The sequence below is a fragment of the Oncorhynchus nerka genome, linkage group LG2 (genome assembly GCF_034236695.1).
Source record: "Oncorhynchus nerka isolate Pitt River linkage group LG2, Oner_Uvic_2.0, whole genome shotgun sequence".
NCBI classification, from domain to species: domain Eukaryota; kingdom Metazoa; phylum Chordata; class Actinopteri; order Salmoniformes; family Salmonidae; genus Oncorhynchus; species Oncorhynchus nerka.
The window spans coordinates 58,096,906-58,115,554 of NC_088397.1; the positions used below are offsets into that span (position 1 = coordinate 58,096,906).

An 18,649-nucleotide genomic window follows, 5' to 3' on the forward strand; every position below is an offset into this window, starting at 1 on the left:
TTGAGAGAGTTGCTATTTTTGTTAACGTTTGAAACGTCTTGAGGTTGTTACTTTGTTACGATGTTGTTGTTTGTCACACCTTATTTAGCTATGCAACTTGCTCTAACTCTCCCACTCGTACACATTCACGTTCCAGGTGAGCAGGTTGCATCAGGCTTCACCCCAGACCCATCCCAGCTGCAGGGAGAGATGTTCCACACTGCTCTGAGGAAGAGCTCCCAGGGCTTTGGCTTCACCATCATCGGGGGCGACCGCCATGATGAGTTCCTGCAGGTGAAGAATGTCCTCAGCGACGGCCCTGCCGCCAACGATAAAAAGATTGCCTCCGGTGAGTAATACACTGCTGCGCTGAGCTGTGGAGAGCCACACACTTTCACCAGCTCAAAAGACAGCTAGTGAACCTAATGAAAGGCATGATGGTCCCTATAGAGGGACTGCACTTACCCTAACACTTCCCTAAGAGATGCAATAGAAAGAAAGAGCAAGAATTCTGTCAGTTTCATTTTCAAGGGGATCATTCTGTAGCAGGACAGGTTATGGTGGATTCTGTGTGTAGCCCTGTATCTCTGTTGCACACTCTGATCTTCCTTTAGCTTTGAGGCTATCTGGGGCTCTGCATCCTCAGTAGCTTTGCTTGTGTGAGCTGAGAGACCAACATGCCTTTCCTGTTTGACGACGGTTGCTGTTCTCTGGGCTGGCCGTCAGGGTGAGATGTAAAGGAAACATACGCGTCTCTCTCCTAATGATCTGCCTGGAAGCACTGCAAGTTGAGGTCTGTTAGAACAATGGAGAGAGGGAGCAGAGGAGGGAGGGAGGGTAGGAGGGAGGTGGCAGGAAGAAGGGAGGTAAGTAGGACATGAGATGAAAGGGATGGGGGAGAGATGGGAGGACGAAGGAACGTGGAGAAGAGGGGGTGGCACCTGTTTGACAGTCAAGTCGAATAGAGGACTTTCTGATAGTGATGATCCATCTGAAAAATAATTCAGTCCGTTACAAACAAGAGAGTCACCTAGCTAACAAGCAACTGTATTGCCATAACAACCATTACATCTCCCATGGGTAAGTCTGTATATGTTTACTGTTTACTAAGGCTAGTTTCCTCTCGCTCCTCTCCTCCCTCTCTGGTGTCCCCCCGCCAGGCGATGTGATCGTGGAGATTAACGGGACATGTGTGCTGGGGAAGACCCACCCTGAAGTGGTGCAGATGTTCCAGTCCATCCCAGTGAGTCAGTATGTTGACATGGTGCTGTGCCGCGGCTACCCGCTGCCCCCAGACGTGGAGCCAGACAGTGAGGACCCACCTCCCCCACCTTCTCAGCCCCTGCAAGGGGGCGAGGTGGTGACGGCCGTGCCCCTCATCAATGGCCAGCCCCTGCTGGTGAAGGGTGATGTGCTGCACGGCTCCTCCCAGGAGCTGCACTACGTCACGACCGACGCCAGCGGACGGCCCGTGGTGGCTGCCCTGCCCAACGGGAGGCGTCCTGAGCAGGGGGGAACAGGCCTGTTGCAGCCCGAACATGTGAGTGTGCACCTGGTGAAGGGCCCAGGCGGGTTTGGGTTTGCCATCGCAGACTGCCCCCTGGGCCAGAAGGTGAAGATGATCCTGGACGCCCAGTGGTGCCGCGGCCTGCTGAAGGGAGACGTGATCAAGGAGATCAACCGTCAGAACGTCCAGACACTAAGCCACGCCCAGGTGGTGGACATCCTCAAAGACCTGCAGGTGGGGAGCGAGGTCAACGTGCTGGTGCTCAGAGGAGGTGAGTCTTGTTAACGCTGCCTTGTGTTACATAACACTAACACTGTGACTGTACTGCTGCGACATTAGTGTGATACAGTGATATCACTGTCAATGTGACCTCAACAGTATCCCTGGGGAGGGAGGTCAATGTGCTCATACTGACAGGAGGTGAGAGAGTGGATCAACTACCACTCACTCACACACACACACACACTATGTTCTGGAATCTTGGTGATGTCACTGTGTCTGCTGTAGGTGAACACGAGGGACCGTTGCTTCTTTGGCTTATACGATCGCATAGTAATGACAATTGTAGAGACCCCCTATGCAAACCAACCCACCCTTCACATGTACACTACATGACCAAAAGTATGTGGACCCCTGCTCGTTGAACATCTCATTTCAAAATCATGGGCATTAATATGGAGCTGGTCCACCTTTGCTGCTATAACAGCCTCCACTCTTCTGGGAAGGCTTTCCACTAGATGTTAGAACATTGCTGCAGGGACTTGTTTCCATTCAGCCACTAGAGCATTAGTGAGGTTGGGCACTGATTTTGTATGATTAGGCCTGGCTCGCAGTCGGCGTTCCAATTCATCCCAAAGGTGTTCGATGGGGTTGAGGTAAGGGCTCGACAAACCATTTCTCGATGGACCTTGCTTTGTGCACAGTGGGCATTGTCATGCTGAAAAATGAAATGGCCATCCCCAAATCGTCTAGAATGTCATTGTATGCTCTAGCATTAAGATTTCCCTTCACTGGAACTAAGGGGTCTAGCCCAAACCATGAAAAACAGACCCAGACCATTATTCCTCCTCCACCAAACGTTACAGTTGGCACTATGCATTGGGGCAGGTAGAGTTCTCATGGCATCTACCGAACGCAGATTCTTCCGTTGGACTGCCAGATGGTGAAGCGTGATTCATCACTCCAGAGAACAAGTTTCCACTGCTCCAGAGTCCAATGACGGCGAGCTTTACACAACTTCAGCCGACGCTTGGCATTGTGCATGGGGATCTTAGGCTTGAGTGCTGCTGCTCGGCCATGAAAACCCATTTCATATACAAAAGTCCACATACTTTTATATGTACTGTATATTGTACCTTTCACATATTCCTCGACACACCTCTATTTATGCACAGATCTCCCTGTACAGGATATACTGTATCGCAGTATATCCTGTATCCTGAATCCTGCAAAACTCTCTCTCTGTCAGGCGTTCATACTGCAGTCTGTTGCAGGCCTAGGAAGGGAAGTTACATAAGCAAGGGGCTCTGCTCTGCCTGCTCTGCTCCTGGGGAGTGAGGGAGGGGAAAGCACCCTTCAAAAGTCTCCCACATCTCCCGCCATCCTGGGAAAATCGTACACAAGTCGATGAACCGGAATGTCTTTGATCATCATCAGAGGCGGAGAGGATTTCTGCATGCTTCTATATCCGTGGCCCTTAAAGAGCCAGAGCTAATCGCTGTATGGCACCCAGGGGCCCCAGGGGTCTCCCCCTCACAGTCCTCCTCCCTTCTTCTCTCTTCCTCTCTACACTTACACTCCCACCCTCCACCCCCTCAACCCTGTCCCTCCCACCCCACACACAGCATGACCCTGCAGTTGGAGCAGCCTCCGCCTTATTCAGGCAGTCCAGCGGTGGAGCTAATGTCAGATTTAACCCTCATTAGAGATAGGCCCTTGGGTGAGAGGCAAAGGCCTGAGAGAGAGAGAGAGAGAGAGAGAGAGAGAGAGAGAGAGAAAGAGAGAGAGGGGGAGAGAGAAAGAGAGAGAGAGAGAGAGAGAGAGAGAGAGAGAGAGAGAGAGAAAACATACTGCATTCATCTTTTCATCTTATTTAATATATGTCATGTCCTTGATTCTCGCAATGGAGCTGGATCTCCCGGTTACATCAGGGTCCATGAACCCTTTTACGCTTAGCAGACGAACAGTCTTCCTCTGTAGGCTTCCAGAGAAGTGCATGCTGGTAGATCCATTTAATGCTGGAGCCACATTAAGTGTGGGTACAATCTGAGCGTGAGAGATGAAACGTGTGGGTGTACTGTACAGTTGACAGTAGAAAGCATTATTGGTCATTGCATTTCATGCATGACTTTCTCTCTCTCTCTCTCTTGCTAACTCTCTATGCTATACTAGTCCTCCTTCATTTAGGTCCCCTCTCTCTCACATGAACATATCTCCTATTTGTCTTTAATAACACAGTGATGTCATGCCCTTTGATGGAGTATGCAACAGCACTGTTTTATACCTGCTGAGTCGAGACTATTTAAACACAGTTATTCCTTCACCCTTCTCGTTCTCTGTTAGGGAGGCAGTGCCATCTACTGGCTGATGTCTCATTTGTGCAAGGTTTTCTAAACATTCTCATGACTCATGCTAGTGTTTCTCACAGGTCAGACATCTCCTGTGAAGAGCCTAAAACCTGTGAGTAAAAGCAGACAATGTTCTATAATACTCTGTGTTTTACTATTGTATACCTTGGCACTTATCCCTCATTTTCATATTAAAGCCTTTTGTCCTTTAGCTAACCAGCAAGCCCCATTGCATCACATTAAATGATAACTACCAGTATAAATTTGAATATTGATTATGTTTCAGGCGGCCTCCTTTTGTTTGCTTTGAAAACGGCCTTAATTACTTCCATTCAGCATTCATTTTCTCAGCCTTTTGTCTGTAGATTGTAATGGTAATGAAGCATAGAAGCCTTTTTAGATAAGATTGTATATTCTTATGACAGCTTTAGATGAAGCTGGCCTTTTCCACAGAATAAGCCTGTCAGTGCCATAGGGAAATCTTCTTACGCCTGTGGATGTTAAATTGCATTCAAATCCCATTGGCCATTGGTTTTACCATGAAGCTAGCGGGGATAATGTGAAGGCAATGTGGGAGCCAGCAGTGGAATGACCTTTCACTCCTTTAATATTCAATCACCATTACATCCTGTGCTATGTGTCTGGGTAATGAAGTATATATAGACTGTGTGGTCTTTAATGTGATCTAACTGTGCTGTGCCTGTGTCTGTGGCTCTGTGACCCCGTCAGAGGCAGGAGATGACAGCTAGCACAGAGACTCTGGACTGTGTTACAGACTCTGTCTCCCAGGCCCTCCCATACCATTCCAACACCTCAACCCTGCGCAACGACTCACCCAAACGGGACGCCACAGAGATGTACCTCAAGTCCAAGGCCCTGCTGGAGAGCAAGCGTGAGTGCACATCCACCGACAGATTCTGGTTGTAGAGGAGGTCTAGTAACCTTATGCTCAGTTATATTCCATCCATAGTTCTGTAGTAGTAAATGGATGCCAGTGTTTCATTTGTATGTTCATGACCGTCTATTAATGGTCACCCTACATTTGTGGATCCAGTATCAATGTGAGCTATAAGATAAGCCTGTGAGTTCACCCTGCTGACTGGATGATTGAATGGTGTTCACCTCTCTGATACCCTATCTAACCCCTGTGAACTGTCCACAGAGCCTCACACCAAGGACTTGGATGTGTTCATCAAGAGGGACCAGGAGACTGGCTTTGGCTTCCGTGTTCTGGGAGGAGAAGGTCCAGAGCAGCCAGTGAGTACCGAAGTATGAACTTCCTCCCTGTTAGATCATCTTTGTACTTTTTTAACACTATAGACAATGTTTGTTGAGTGTTTCTGACTCAGAGTATGACTCTCTCTTTGACAGGTGTATATTGGTGCCATCGTGCCCCTGGGTGCAGCTGAGAAGGATGGGCGTCTGAGGGCTGGTGATGAGCTCATAGGCATCGATGGAATCATGGTCAAGGGCCGTTCCCACAAGCAGGTTCTGGACCTGATGACCAACGCTGCCCGCAACGGTCAGGTCATGTTGACTGTGCGTAGGAAAGTCATCTACAGAGGTGAGCACTCACTGACTGCCTGGACCCTCTACGCCTTGGTCACTAAAACACACACACACACACATTTGATACTACTCTTCAGTCTATACTCTCCATGTGTTTTTCAGATATGACTGAGGAGGAGGCAGGGCTCCACATGGCTCCAGTGTTGGTGAACGGCTCCCCCAGACTCCCTCGTATCCAGATGCCCAGCGTGCTGGACCACGAGTCCTTCGACATCACCCTCCACCGCAAGGACAGCGAGGGCTTCGGCTTCGTCATCCTCACCTCTAAGAGCAAGCCCCCGCTTGGAGGTGAGAATGGATTTGATGCCTAGCACCCCACTGCTTATCCCAGACACAACCAAACACATCAGTCTCCTACTGTTCAGGCTAGACCAAGCCATTACAAATAATATAGCATCATATCACCCAAAGTATGGGAACAGAGTTTAAAGGAAAAAAGAGTATTGAGTCCCTCACAGACCTATTGTATATTTCTGACTGAATCCATCGGGTGGGATGGGTGTGTTATCAGACATCTCCCTCTTTGCAGTGATTCCTCATAAGATTGGACGCATCATCGAAGGCAGCCCCACTGACCGCTGTGGCCTGCTGAACGTGGGCGACCGCATCTCAGCGGTCAACGGGCGGTCCATCGTGGGGCTGTCTCACAATGACATTGTTCAGCTAATCAAGGATGCTGGTAATGCTGTCACCCTCACCGTGGTCCCGGAGGATGGTAAGCGTCACCAGTAGTATCACCCATGAGATGGGACTATGTTGGTCTCCCTGGTATTCCCAGTCATATACCTACTACTGTTTAGGATGGTTGGTTTGTGTTTGTGTCCTCATAATGGTTTGACTTGTATTTGTGCGTTCTAGAATACAAGGGTCCTCCCTCTGGAGCCAGCTCAGCCAAGCAGAGCCCTGCCCTTCAGCACAGAGCTACGGGTCAGAGGTCAGCCATGCAGGAAGAGCGGTAAGGCCCTGATCTTACTCATTAGTACACCAAAACATGGAATAAAACCCGGCTTCAGCATTTAGCAGAACAACCCAGAGACTTAAGTCTGAATGATTGATTGATTGCTTTGTTCTCTGTGCCCCCCAGCAGAGAAACTGCTGTGCATTATTGAAGATATACATATAGTAGTGTGACTGAATGCTGTTGTCTGTTCTAGTTATAACCTAGATCTGGAGGAGAAAAGGGAGGGAGTCACCTGGGCTGACTACAAAACTCTGCCTCTGAGCGAACAGGGAACAATGTGTGTTACAGGCCCCAAACAGGCAAGGCTCATTTTGTTATTTCTGTCATTGTTTGTGTAGAGTGTTTAGGGATTTTACATGAATTAAATTGACACGACTCAGAAAAAACATCATTACAGCTTAAGTTCGATGTGTGTGTATTTGTGTGTGTGTGTGTCTCTGTCTATGTATGTGTGTCTGTGTGTGTGTGTGGTTATGTGTATGTGTGTTTGTGTTTGTACGCATGCGCCATTTAGGGCTGCATCACGGTGGAGCTGGACCGGGGGTCCCGGGGTTTTGGCTTCAGTCTGAGGGGAGGGACTGAGTACAACATGGGCCTGTACATCCTGAGACTGGCTGAGGAGGGGCCTGCTCTGCTGGACGGGAGAATCCACGTAAGTCTGACCCCCGGTGCCTTAGGAAATATCCACACACGTTACTGTTTACGTTATTCAATATCATGTCATGTCTTGAATAATAAAATGTCTAATAACATGGCTTGTTGCCTTTGGAGATTTGATCATCTAAATGTGTGATGTTTGTGTATGTTTATCGAAATGTAATGTTTGTGTATGTATGTAGGGCGGCAGGTAGCCTAGCGGTTAACCTCTCTGGGATATGTGGGACGGTAGCGTCCCACCCCGACAACAGCCAGTGAAAGTGCAGGGCGCCAAATTCAAAACAACAAAAATCTCATAATTAAAATTCCTCACGCATACAAGTATTTCACACCATTTTAAAGATAATATTCTCATTAATCCAGCCACAGTGTCTCATTTCAAAAAGGCTTTACAGCGAAAGCACCACAAACGATTATGTTAGGTCACCACCAAGTCACAGAAAAACACAGCCATTTTTACAGCCATTTTATTTCACCTTTATTTAACCAGGTAGGCTAGTTGAGAACAAGTTCTCATTTACAACTGCGACCTGGCCAAGATAAAGCATAGCAGTGTGAACAGACAACAACACAGAGTTACACATGGTGTAAACAATAAACAAGTCAATAACACAGTAGAAAAAAAAGAAAAAAAGAGTCTATATACATCGTGTGCAAAAGGCATGAGGAGGTAGGCGAATAATTACAATTTAGCAGATTACCACTGGAGTGATAAATGATCAGATGGTCATGTGCAGGTAGAGATACTGGTGTGCAAAAGAGCAGAAAATTAAATAAATAAAAACAGTATGGGGGTGAGGTAGGTAAATTGGGTGGGCTAATTACCAATAGACTATGTACAGCTGCAGCGATCGATTAGCTGCTCAGATAGCAGATGTTTAAAGTTGGTGAGGGAGATAAAAGTCTCCAACTTCAGCAATTTTTGCAATTCGTTCCGATCACAGGCAGCAGAGAACTGGAAGGAAAGGCGGCCAAATGAGGTGTTGGTTTTAGGGATGATCAGTGAGATACATCTGCTGGAGCGCGTGCTACGGGTGGGTGTTGCCATCATGACCAGTGAACTGAGATAAGGCGGAGCTTTACCTAGCATGGACTTGTAGATGACCTGGAGCCAGTGGGTCTGGCGATGAATATGTAGCGCGGGCCAGCGGACTAGAGCATACAGGTCGCAGTGGTGGGTGGTATAAGGTGCTTTAGTAACAAAACGGATGGCACTGTGATAAACTGCATCCAGTTTGCTGAGTAGAGTACTGGAAGCTATTTTGTAGATGACATCGCCGAAGTCGAGGATCGGTAGGATAGTCAGTTTTAGTAGGGTAAGTTTGGCGGCGTGAGTGAAGGAGAGTTTGTTGCGGAATAGAAAGCCGACTAGATTTGATTTTAGATTGGAGATGTTTGATATGAGTCTGGAAGAAAAGTTTACAGTCTAGCCAGACACCTAGGTACTTATTGATGTCCACATATTCTAGGTCGGAACCATCCAGGGTGGTGATGCTAGTCGGGCGTGCGGGTGCAGGCAGCGAATGGTTGAAAAGCATGCATTTGGTTTTACTAGCGTTTAAGAGCAGTTGGAGGCCACAGAAGGAGTGTTGTTTGGCATTGAAGCTCATTTGGAGGTTAGATAGCATAGTGTCCAAGGAAGGGCCAGAAGTATACAGAATGGTAAAGAATGGTATACAGAATGGTGTCGTCTGCGTAGAGGTGGATCAGGGAATCGCCCGCAGCAAGATACAAAATAAATAAACAGAATAGAGCACGGTGATTAATGGACAGTCCAGCAGGCATCAGCTATGTAGCCAAGTGATCATAGTGTCCAGAGGGCAGCAGTAGATGGAACAGAGAAGCCACCGCTATGCTAGCACTCGGGCGACACAGCGTTTAAAGTTAGTAACCCTCCGACGGAGGCCAGTTGAAGGCACAGCGGATGGAGTATTCGTCGGCAGACCAGTCGTGGTGGTGCGGTGGGGGGCCGTGTCGACAGAGAATCCAAGCCAGATAGTGAAAGAGGTATTGTAGAATTTAGTTTGCTAGCTGGGAGATGCGCCTGGCTCACGGCTAACTGGTGTTAGCTTCGTGGCAGTGGCGTTAGCCACTATAGCCAATCGGTAGCAGCGGTGAACCGGTGCCAAGGTCCAGAGTTTACAGCAAGGATCCGGTGGAGTATTGGGCTCTAGCCGTGTATGGTGTATGAGTGGGGTTCGGGTGAACAGCTGAGTAGGCCGGGAGGTAGGCCTCAGGGATAGGTTCGGTACTGGATGCCACGGTGAGTGCAAGCTAGCTGTAAGCTAGCTAGCTGCAAGCTGTGAGCTAGCTAGCTGCAAGCTAGCTGTGAAGATCACAAGTAGTGGTCCAGGGATTACGGCAGGAATCCGCCATTGTTGTGGAGAGACAGTCCGATACTGGTAGACTGGCGAGTATTATCCAGGCTAAGAACAGGGCTGGTATCTGTGCAGAAGGTAAAAGCCTCTAGCAGTGGCTAACAATGACTAAATAGCTTGTAGTTCTTGAATGTGTTCTAAAATTATTTATTTTTTAAATAATAGCGATACTGTAGCGATACCGTATCACATTGGGTGAGGCAGGTTACCGGAAGGTATAATCGAATTGAAAATCAAAAAGAGATTGAAAATAAAGTTGAAATATATATACAAAAAATATGAAAAATACAAAAGTAGACGAGACTAACAAAACACGTCTTCACTGCTACGCCATCTTGGAATTTCTAGCCAAAGAGAGGAGTCACAAAAAGCACAAATAGAGATCAAATTAATCACTAACCTTTGATAATCTTCATCAGATGACACTCATAGGACTTCATGTTACACAATTACATGTATGTTTTGTTCGATAAAGTGCATATTTAAAAAATCTAATTTTACATTGGCGTGTTATGTTCAGTAGTTCCAAAACATCCAGTGATTTTGCAGAGAGCCACATCAATTTACAGAAATACTCATCATAAATGTTGATGAAAATACAAGTGTTATACATGGGATTAGAGATATACTATGTCCTTAATGCAACCGCTGTGTCAGATTTTTTTTTAAACTTAATTGCAAACCATGCAATAATCTGAGTAGAGCATTCAGACAACAAAGCATCCAAAAAGATATCTGGCATAGTGTAGTTAACATTAGTCAGAAATAGCATTATAAATATTCACTTACCTTTGATGATCTTCATCATAATGCACTCCCAGGAATCCCAGTTCCACAATAAATGTTTGATTTGTTCGATAAAGTTCATAATTTACAGCCCGTAGTTCCGTTACAGCCCGTAGAAACTTGTCAAACTAAGTATAGAATCAATCTTTAGGATGTTTTTATCATAAATCTTCAATAATGTTCCAACCGGAGAATTCCTGTAGAAAAGCAATGGAACAAGAGCTAACTCTCTCGTGACCGCGCCTGTGGCACTCTGCCAGACACCTGACTCAATCCCCTCTCATTCAGCCCCCCTTCATAGTAGAAGCCTCAAACAAAGTTCTAAAGACTGTTGACATCTAGTGGAAGCCTTAGGAAGTGCAATATGACCCCATTTATACTGTATATTGGAATGGCAAAGAGTTGAAAAACTACAAACCTTTGATTTCCCTCTTCCTGGTTGGATTTGTCTGGGGTTTTCACCTGTCATATGAGTTCTGTTATACTCACAGACATCATTCAAACAGTTTTAGAAACTTCAGCATGTTTTTTATCCAATACTACTAATAATATGCATATATTAGCATCTGGGACAGAGTAGCAGGCAGTTTCCTCTGGGCACCTTATTCATCCAAGCTACTCAATACTGCCCCCCTGTCACCAAGAAGTTAGGAGTGTTGGGTCAGTAAGTATCCGAAAGGTCGCTGGTTGTAATCCCCGAGCCGGCTAGGTGAAAAATATATCGATATGCTCGATAACCCGAATGCTCCTGTAAGTCGCACTGGATAAGAGCGTCTGCTAAATGACTAAAATGTAAATGTATGTGCAGGTGGGAGATCAGATAGTGGAGATCAATGGAGAGCCGACCCAGGGCATCACCCATACCCGCGCCATCGAGCTGATCCAGGCTGGGGGCAGCAAAGTGCAGCTCCTGTTAAGGCCAGGGCAGGGTCTGGTACAAGACAACAGTAAGTACACAGAAGTCTAGATCTACAAGATAAGATAGAACTTTTTTGTGGTATGAGCTGTAAAATGTTTGGACATGTTTGTTGATGCATGTTATGTTGGTAGCATTTAACAAAGGTGAGCTGATGCAGCAATGCTTTGTACACACATTACTTAAGGATTTAGCTATCCCTGTTAACTACTTTGTTAATTGATGTTAATTCATGTAACCTCTTAGATGTTAAGTCCCCCATATGGGGGACATACTTAGAGCGGTACTGGACTGGTTCCGACTGATATTTTGGTGTACAAAGAGCTCTGTGAACAAACAAAGTAGGGTCCCATGCCTTTTGGTGCCAGAAAGCCCCATCTGTCTGCTCTCTTCCACTCTCTCAACGGAGCTGACTTGAAGTGTCAGGTTTCACACCCCACATTTGCATAGGGACTGACGTGTCACATTTTCTGGCATATCCAGACAAGTAATCGATTTACACTTCCTCTGAGCAAGTGAGCCCAATCTGGGAGCATATGAATGGTGACAGTCTAGCGGATCCAGCAATTGTGGTTTCATCATCACTGTGATATGCAGAGCTCTCAACATGGAAAAAATACTAAAACATTTCATAGAATTAAAACAATACCACTTTCTCTTTGTCACAGACAGACTAAACACTTAAAGTTGCTTAAAGTTGAAGTTGTAACGAGTCTGCACACATTGTAATGGTGTCTCTGCGCCACTCAGTGGACGTGTAGGAGAAACTTATCTTTCGACAGTTAAATGAAATTGTGCCAATATTGTGCTGTCACTAAGTATGATCATATTTATTTTACAGTTATAAGAAATGTGAAATCTTATAGTAAGTCATTTATAATTCAATTTGTACTATATTTAGAAAGCATTTCAGTCATTTCAGGCCCTTTTGCCCCACTTTTGTTGAATAGGAAAAGTATTTTTCAAATTTTCATAATATTTGTACTATGTATTTGAGCTTATGTCCTCAAAAGTGAGTACATCTCAGCAATTGTTTTACAGAAAGGTGAGTTCTAAACTTTTCTAAAACTATGCAACATGACCAGTTGTAATGAACAATAATTAAGTTTGGGTATGTATATTTAGGCGGAAATCTAAATTAGCCCTATCATAAAGGCCCAGGGCAGTAAAAAATTGGATTTTTCTGCATTTTATACATATTTCCACACTCTGAGGTTGGAATAATACTGTGAAATGGATAAGTGTAAGGGCTGAAATGTCAGCCTGTTTTGGTGGGATGGAGTTTTAGCCTGCCTTGTGACATTTCCCAGTTTTCAGCTTCCCCCTCCCCACTCAGACCACTCCCAGACAGTCCTAGCAAAATTATTTATTGAGAAATGGCCAAGAAGCTATTTTTGTTCTTTTTTGACCATTTTCAATTTTTAAAATCACGGTAAGGTACTTCATTGTTACCCAGAAATTATTTCATATTGAGATAATATATATATTTTTTAAACGCTACATTGGACCATTATAGGAGAACTTTGCTTTTTTACAAAGACATTTTTATTTTTCAAGTTTGAAGTTTTATTAGTCGTATGTACGGGATCCGCATGGCATACATCGTCCAAAGAAATTCTTACTTGCAACAATAAGAAATAGTAGGTCTTTAGATGTTGTACACATGAAATTGTGTCATTCCGAACTTTATCCTGAACTTTATATTCCATTTTGTGCGACTCGAGCTGTTTCCCATATCTAGCTGTTCCATTCTCCATGTAGCCTGCTGCTAGAATGGACAGAGAAGTAGCTCGAGTTGCCACGAAATGGAATATAACGATCCAGATAAAGTTCGGAATGACACAAATTCATGTTCTAAAGACCTGCATCACTCTACTGAAAGCTTTTTAAATTCTGAAAGGACATATTTAAGTGTTTTTTTAGCCTTTGTTCATGTTTTTTTCAAAGTCCCCGTACTGTACAACCAGGATGAGGAAGTGAATCACAAGTTTTTTTTTTAATCTAGTGAAATCACATGAAAAAAAGTTGGACCCTCCTATAACATTCCATTTACTTTAAAAAACAGAGATTTGGTTGTAAAAAAGCTAAATGCTCTGTTAATGCAGAATGTTACCCAAAATGAGTCCTCTGCTGTCTACTGTATAACTGCTTACTCTTGGCACTTCCTCTCTTCCCCCTGCTGCAGGTGATAACGTCCCCTCTACTATGTGCTACTACTCAAACGAGCACCACCACTAACCACTTCATTGCTTTTACTGGCCTGTCCTCTTTTACTTTGGTAATTCCATTCTCATTTTCTTCTTGCTTCCTCCTTTCATGTCTAGACTAGAAAATCAGAATTCTGCTCTTGTACGTTACTTGTTACTATCATGATGATCTGTGAGCCTCTCTATATATATATTACATCTGTGTAACAACATATTTTACTTCTAGGTAAGTTGGATCCAACCATCACTTCACCCACACGTTTTCCTAGAGAGGCGCTTGTCTCCGAAACGTCACTCCTCTCTTCTCCGTTCTCCACCTGCAGCTCCGTCTCAGGTTCCTACCCTTTCATCAGTGAGACCCCTGACTGGAACTTCCTGTCTCCCCGAACACCCCACCCCCAGACCAGCAGGGGCACTGGCTCAGTGAAGTGGAATGGGGAGCGGGCAGACAGGCAGGCAGACAGGCTCTCTCCCATCACCCCTGAGCAGATCAACCTCTATAAGGTCAAACCAGGTCATACCAGGTCTAAAGGCTCCAAGGAGTCCAGCAGCCCCCCAAAAAGTGAAACATTCAAAGAGCGCTCACAGAGCCCCAAAAAGTCTGAGAAGAAGACCCAGGAAGCAGTGACAAGCAAGGGCAGGAAGGCTTACCCTCAGAAAGGAAGTCGGTCACCCAGCCCCAGAAAGTTCCCTCGAGAAGGACACGAAGTCTTGAGCCAGCCACACAGAAAGAAACAGCAGGTACAGCAGAGCACATCAAAGGACCTTTTCAGCAAGGAGTCCTTTGAGAAAAACAAAAACTACAAAAGGGGGGATTCAAAGGGCAGGAAAAGCATACAGGAGAGAGAGGGGGGAGGGGGAACTACCAAGGCTGCCCATGAGCAGGCCAGTATTCGAAGGAGGGTTCGGACAGAGGCAGGACATCACAGGCCAACTCCTCAGGAGGGCAAGGAGACAGGGGCAAGGAGAGATATTCTGAGAGACGGGGAAAGGGAAAAACACAAAGAGGAGAAAAGGAAAAAAGACACAGGGGTTTCCTCAAAAGAGAAAAAGACAATAACAGATTCTGGAGCCTATACAACAGAGGAAAGCAGTAGAAAATACTCTGTGTTATCCCCAATAGAGGAGAGGATCAGAAAAGACACAGGGGCCTCCTCAAATGACGTTCAGGAGGATGCTCAGAGCCAAAAGGGTCATATTAGCCCTGGACCCTGGAAAGTGCCCAGCTCAGCCAGAATCCTCTCCCAGGCTGAGGTGCTGCGTGACCTCACTTGCTGATACAGTATGGATAACACTGTGTTGACACATAATCACACAGACTTGAGCTGTACCTCAACATGCTGTATATTGTTGGTCAGTTTTTTTCTCAGATGAGAGGGTTGGACGAGGAATCACAACATTATTGGCCATGTGTCATGTCCAGCTGTGTCCCTTAAGAGGTATTTTTTAACCTCTATTCGCCTTTGACATTGTGAATGGCATGTATCGCCAACGCTGTCAGCTCACTTCCTCTCTTCCTGCCTTGTGTGCTGCTTCAGACATCTTTGATCTGGGCTGTATGCTTGGCATGTTCAGGGCCCTGCCAGTCAGTGACACTTCAAAAATGTGATCGTGTGCCAATTCTGGGACGTCTTGTTGAATGAATACGAACCATGCCTCACCCATCACAACCCATGCAATTAGTATCCCATATGCATCCAAGGTGAAAGGTCTCTAACCCACTCAAAGGGTGGCTGTCAGTAAGAGTTGTATTTTCATGTTGGATATCTACAGCAAGGGCCTTGGGACTGGTCATTTGACATGGCACTCTTTTTCCAGGGGATTTGCTCAACTGCATGCAGTCCATATGTTTGTTTTATTTCACGCCTTTTTCACTCCACTGAGGATGATCCTTTCTCCTGATGTGCAAATACCGTTCTGACCTGAACACCATGTAGAGATTTCAGACTTTATTCAGAAAGCATTAGCTTTACCAAGGATTCTAGACTGTTCTAAGACATGATTCCTGAATACAAAATATATCATTACAAAAGACCAGAAACTTGTGGTTTGAGATATTGTTCATCATGTGTATGATAATCTGTGTAACTTATTGAAATTATATTTATATATATATATATATACCGTATATATATATATATATATATACACACACTGTATGTAGCCATACTGAGCCATTCCATGTTTTGATATAGAGTACAAAGGTTAATCCTGAATCATCTTGCACCATCCTTTCTAATGCATTTTACTGATAGCAGTTGCCATGGGTCTTCATCGTTCATGAAATATATACAGTGCAGTAGCTACTACATGCAGATTGCCATATGTGTCTGAAATTGCCATTGCTCCAAATGTGTTATATTGTGGAAATACTGTATATGTTTACCAATATGAATTCCATTGCACTACACCTTTACTTGTAGGATTACAATATGACCAATTTTGTTTATTTTCTGAGAATCTTGATTCCTTTGAAAATAACCATTTGGGATGCCTAACATTGTTGCCATTTTAATACAGTGCCAATAGCACCGATTTTGATAAATAACTACGTTTTACTGTTGATGGCCGATATCATAATTTCAAATTGTTTTTCTGCAATTAATTTTGGCTTGTGATTGTGTTAAACACTAAAGTAGACTAGGTATGGCTGCATTCAGACAGAAATGTAATGTCTGTCCAAAACGGATTGAGTATATTGTTTTTGTATGGGGGTCAAACATTGTCGGACAACGGAGTGGACATAAGTTGTCAAAAGTTGTCCGTCCAGGCGCTAAAGCGGTTTGGATCAAGACGTGTTTATAACTGAGCTCAGGGAATGCACCAAAGTAGCAAATGATGACGTGTGATAAAGTTAAGATTTCACAGAGCCAGAATTGACCGGATATCAACAGTGCTCTGAATTTGGTCCAGTGTGTGATGATAGAGTGGAGTTTTCTATATAGTATGCACAGACTCTGAAGGTCCAGGCCACTGATAGGACATACTGTGTACATTATGAGCCAACCAGTGGAGTTTTCTGTGCAATAGATTGTTGGTTGAATGAATGAGCACGCTCAACCTCCAGTGTTTCTTGAAGCTGCTAGTAGCAAGTACATGTTACAAACCCAGAAATAGTTCATTAATGACTCGTTGTACTTACGTATTCTGCACCGTTGTATGCCCCCTCATATTCATTTATACCCAGTCTCATGTCTTGTCTCTGTATCATATTGTGGCCTTGCATTGCTTTAATAGTAAAAGGAATCCTTGTTGTCTTTCTACATTATGTGGGTACGGTAGTTGTAAATGTTTATATATTGTACAGCACCTTTATAAATATTCGCTGAGTGCTTTTCGGGAAGAAAATAGAGATATATAAATTGCTCCATTATTTTTTTATGTAAGAAAAATAAGATTCTAAGTAGTTTAAAAGAAAATGACCTTGACATGGTGTTCTGTTTATGCACTGAAAAAAATAAAGTTTTACTGAAAACATGTATTGTAATGGACTGGTCCAGCCATAGTAAATATTCCAGTTCTCTTTGGCTCTAGAATTGCGACTTTTTAATGTAATTTATCACCCCTGACTAAAACTGTACATCCTACGATTCAGCATACTGCTCCATCATATTTCAAAGGAGGTTTCACAGGCTGCTGTTACCATGGTGGCAGAGCTCCAGTTGTCATGGCAGCCGACAGCCTTGATGCTGGGACTGGAGAAGAGCTAGACTGTTTACCTGCCTTGTGCCGCGGAGAGAGCTCAAAGGAAGCTCACGCAAGGACTGTGTCCAGTTCATCACCAGGGTTCAGTCTGAAAGGGCTAGCTGCATGCTTCAGGAGTCTGATTTTCATGACTATCCGGCCTCACAGAGATTCATACATTAAAGGAGAATGGAGTATCAGGATTATTTGTCTCTTTAATATATAATATATAATCATATCACATTAAAGCTAGAATTCTTAATTGCTACATACATTTTGACATAATTTAACGATTTATGCCAATTGATTCTTGAAGAATATAACTTATAAAAGCCTCGTGAGCTTAGTTCAACTGTTGAACCCCATCAAAGGAGTATACTACAAAGCAGGATCTATGAGTTAGCCAGATAACTGCAATACAAAAACAGAAAAAACTACAGATTTTCTGGTTCATTAAGAAAGCTAAACTTAGTTATGTGTTGTTGGTTTTTGAGTAAATTAGACCGTGCCCATTTCAAGCTTATCTTTCTTAAAAATAAAAGGTTTTATCCAAATATTTAGGCAAGTTAGCTGACTAACTCCTTGATCCTGCTTTGTATTATACCGCTCAGAACCCAACATATAAGCTGTTTTACTACAATGTTTGTAAACATTGTAAATGTAAACAAACACTGTATAGCCACAAAACATGGTTAAAACTATAATGTTGATATATAATATTAAATTCATAACTGTGGCGATGAATTTTAGAGTGATTACATTTCTCCGGGCCCTCCCTCAGCTTTTTACCAAAACCCCATTTAATATGACCACTTTGTTATTGTTTCAATTAACCGACATCCAGACAGTGGTTCTTTTGGCGGTGTAGGCTGCACGTAGTCGCATTAAGAAAAGTTAAATGCAGCCTTGTTCACAAGTTTGAAAACTTGAATGTGACTTAATCTACATCTTGATTAGGCCGATAAAAATTTGAGTCATTATTTCTATATAGCCTACACGTTCTCGTTATGAACTTCTAACACAAGTGGGATGGATGTGGCTTTGTGACAATGATCAAGAGGAGCTCCTCACCGATTTGACAGCTCCAATGCAGTTACAGTTTATGACGGCTCAATCGGAAATGATCTTGGAATTTATACAACAGAATCTGTAACGCTTCAGATTTATAGATTGAATAGAGCCCTAGGCTTAAGGATTCTAGCTTTAAAGTGGCAATTCACAGTTTAAACAATAACAAGACTCATCGTCGGAGCAGAAGGAAGATGGAGGATGGTGATATGACGCGAGGCAGAAGAAAGGGCGCGAGTTTCAAACCCAAACCAACATCTGCAAAATACAAGCTGAGTACTTTCTCCTTTGAGTCAAGCACAGGAGAAATTATTACATGTTATACACTCCTGAAAACCCTGAGAAGTCGACGGATAGTCAGCTCTCAGAA

At 44.1% G+C, this 18,649-nt stretch overlaps 1 protein-coding gene across 5 annotated transcripts in view; it reads left to right on the forward strand.

The window, feature by feature from the left end:
- The window catches only part of LOC115138512 (membrane-associated guanylate kinase, WW and PDZ domain-containing protein 3-like), a 145,955-nt gene extending 128,941 nt beyond the window's left edge, over positions 1-17,014 (forward strand). The window contains exons 9-22 of one of the 5 annotated variants that reach the window (XM_029675452.2): positions 137-328; positions 1,140-1,757; positions 4,134-4,165; positions 4,783-4,945; positions 5,216-5,322; positions 5,425-5,617; positions 5,725-5,910; positions 6,134-6,337; positions 6,481-6,577; positions 6,777-6,882; positions 7,098-7,235; positions 11,213-11,351; positions 13,506-13,598; positions 13,754-13,842. In XM_029675452.2, coding sequence (XP_029531312.2) covers positions 137-328; positions 1,140-1,757; positions 4,134-4,165; positions 4,783-4,945; positions 5,216-5,322; positions 5,425-5,617; positions 5,725-5,910; positions 6,134-6,337; positions 6,481-6,577; positions 6,777-6,882; positions 7,098-7,235; positions 11,213-11,351; positions 13,506-13,558 — 2,228 coding nt within the window. In that variant the 3' untranslated portion in view covers positions 13,559-13,598; positions 13,754-13,842. Of the gene's footprint in view, positions 1-136; positions 329-1,139; positions 1,758-4,133; positions 4,166-4,782; positions 4,946-5,215; positions 5,323-5,424; positions 5,618-5,724; positions 5,911-6,133; positions 6,338-6,480; positions 6,578-6,776; positions 6,883-7,097; positions 7,236-11,212; positions 11,352-13,505; positions 13,599-13,753 lie in introns of all 5 variants that reach the window. The other 4 variants (XM_029675418.2, XM_029675435.2, XM_029675426.2 and 1 more) reach the window with 4 other exon arrangements.
- Positions 17,015-18,649: the final 1,635 nt, after the last annotated feature.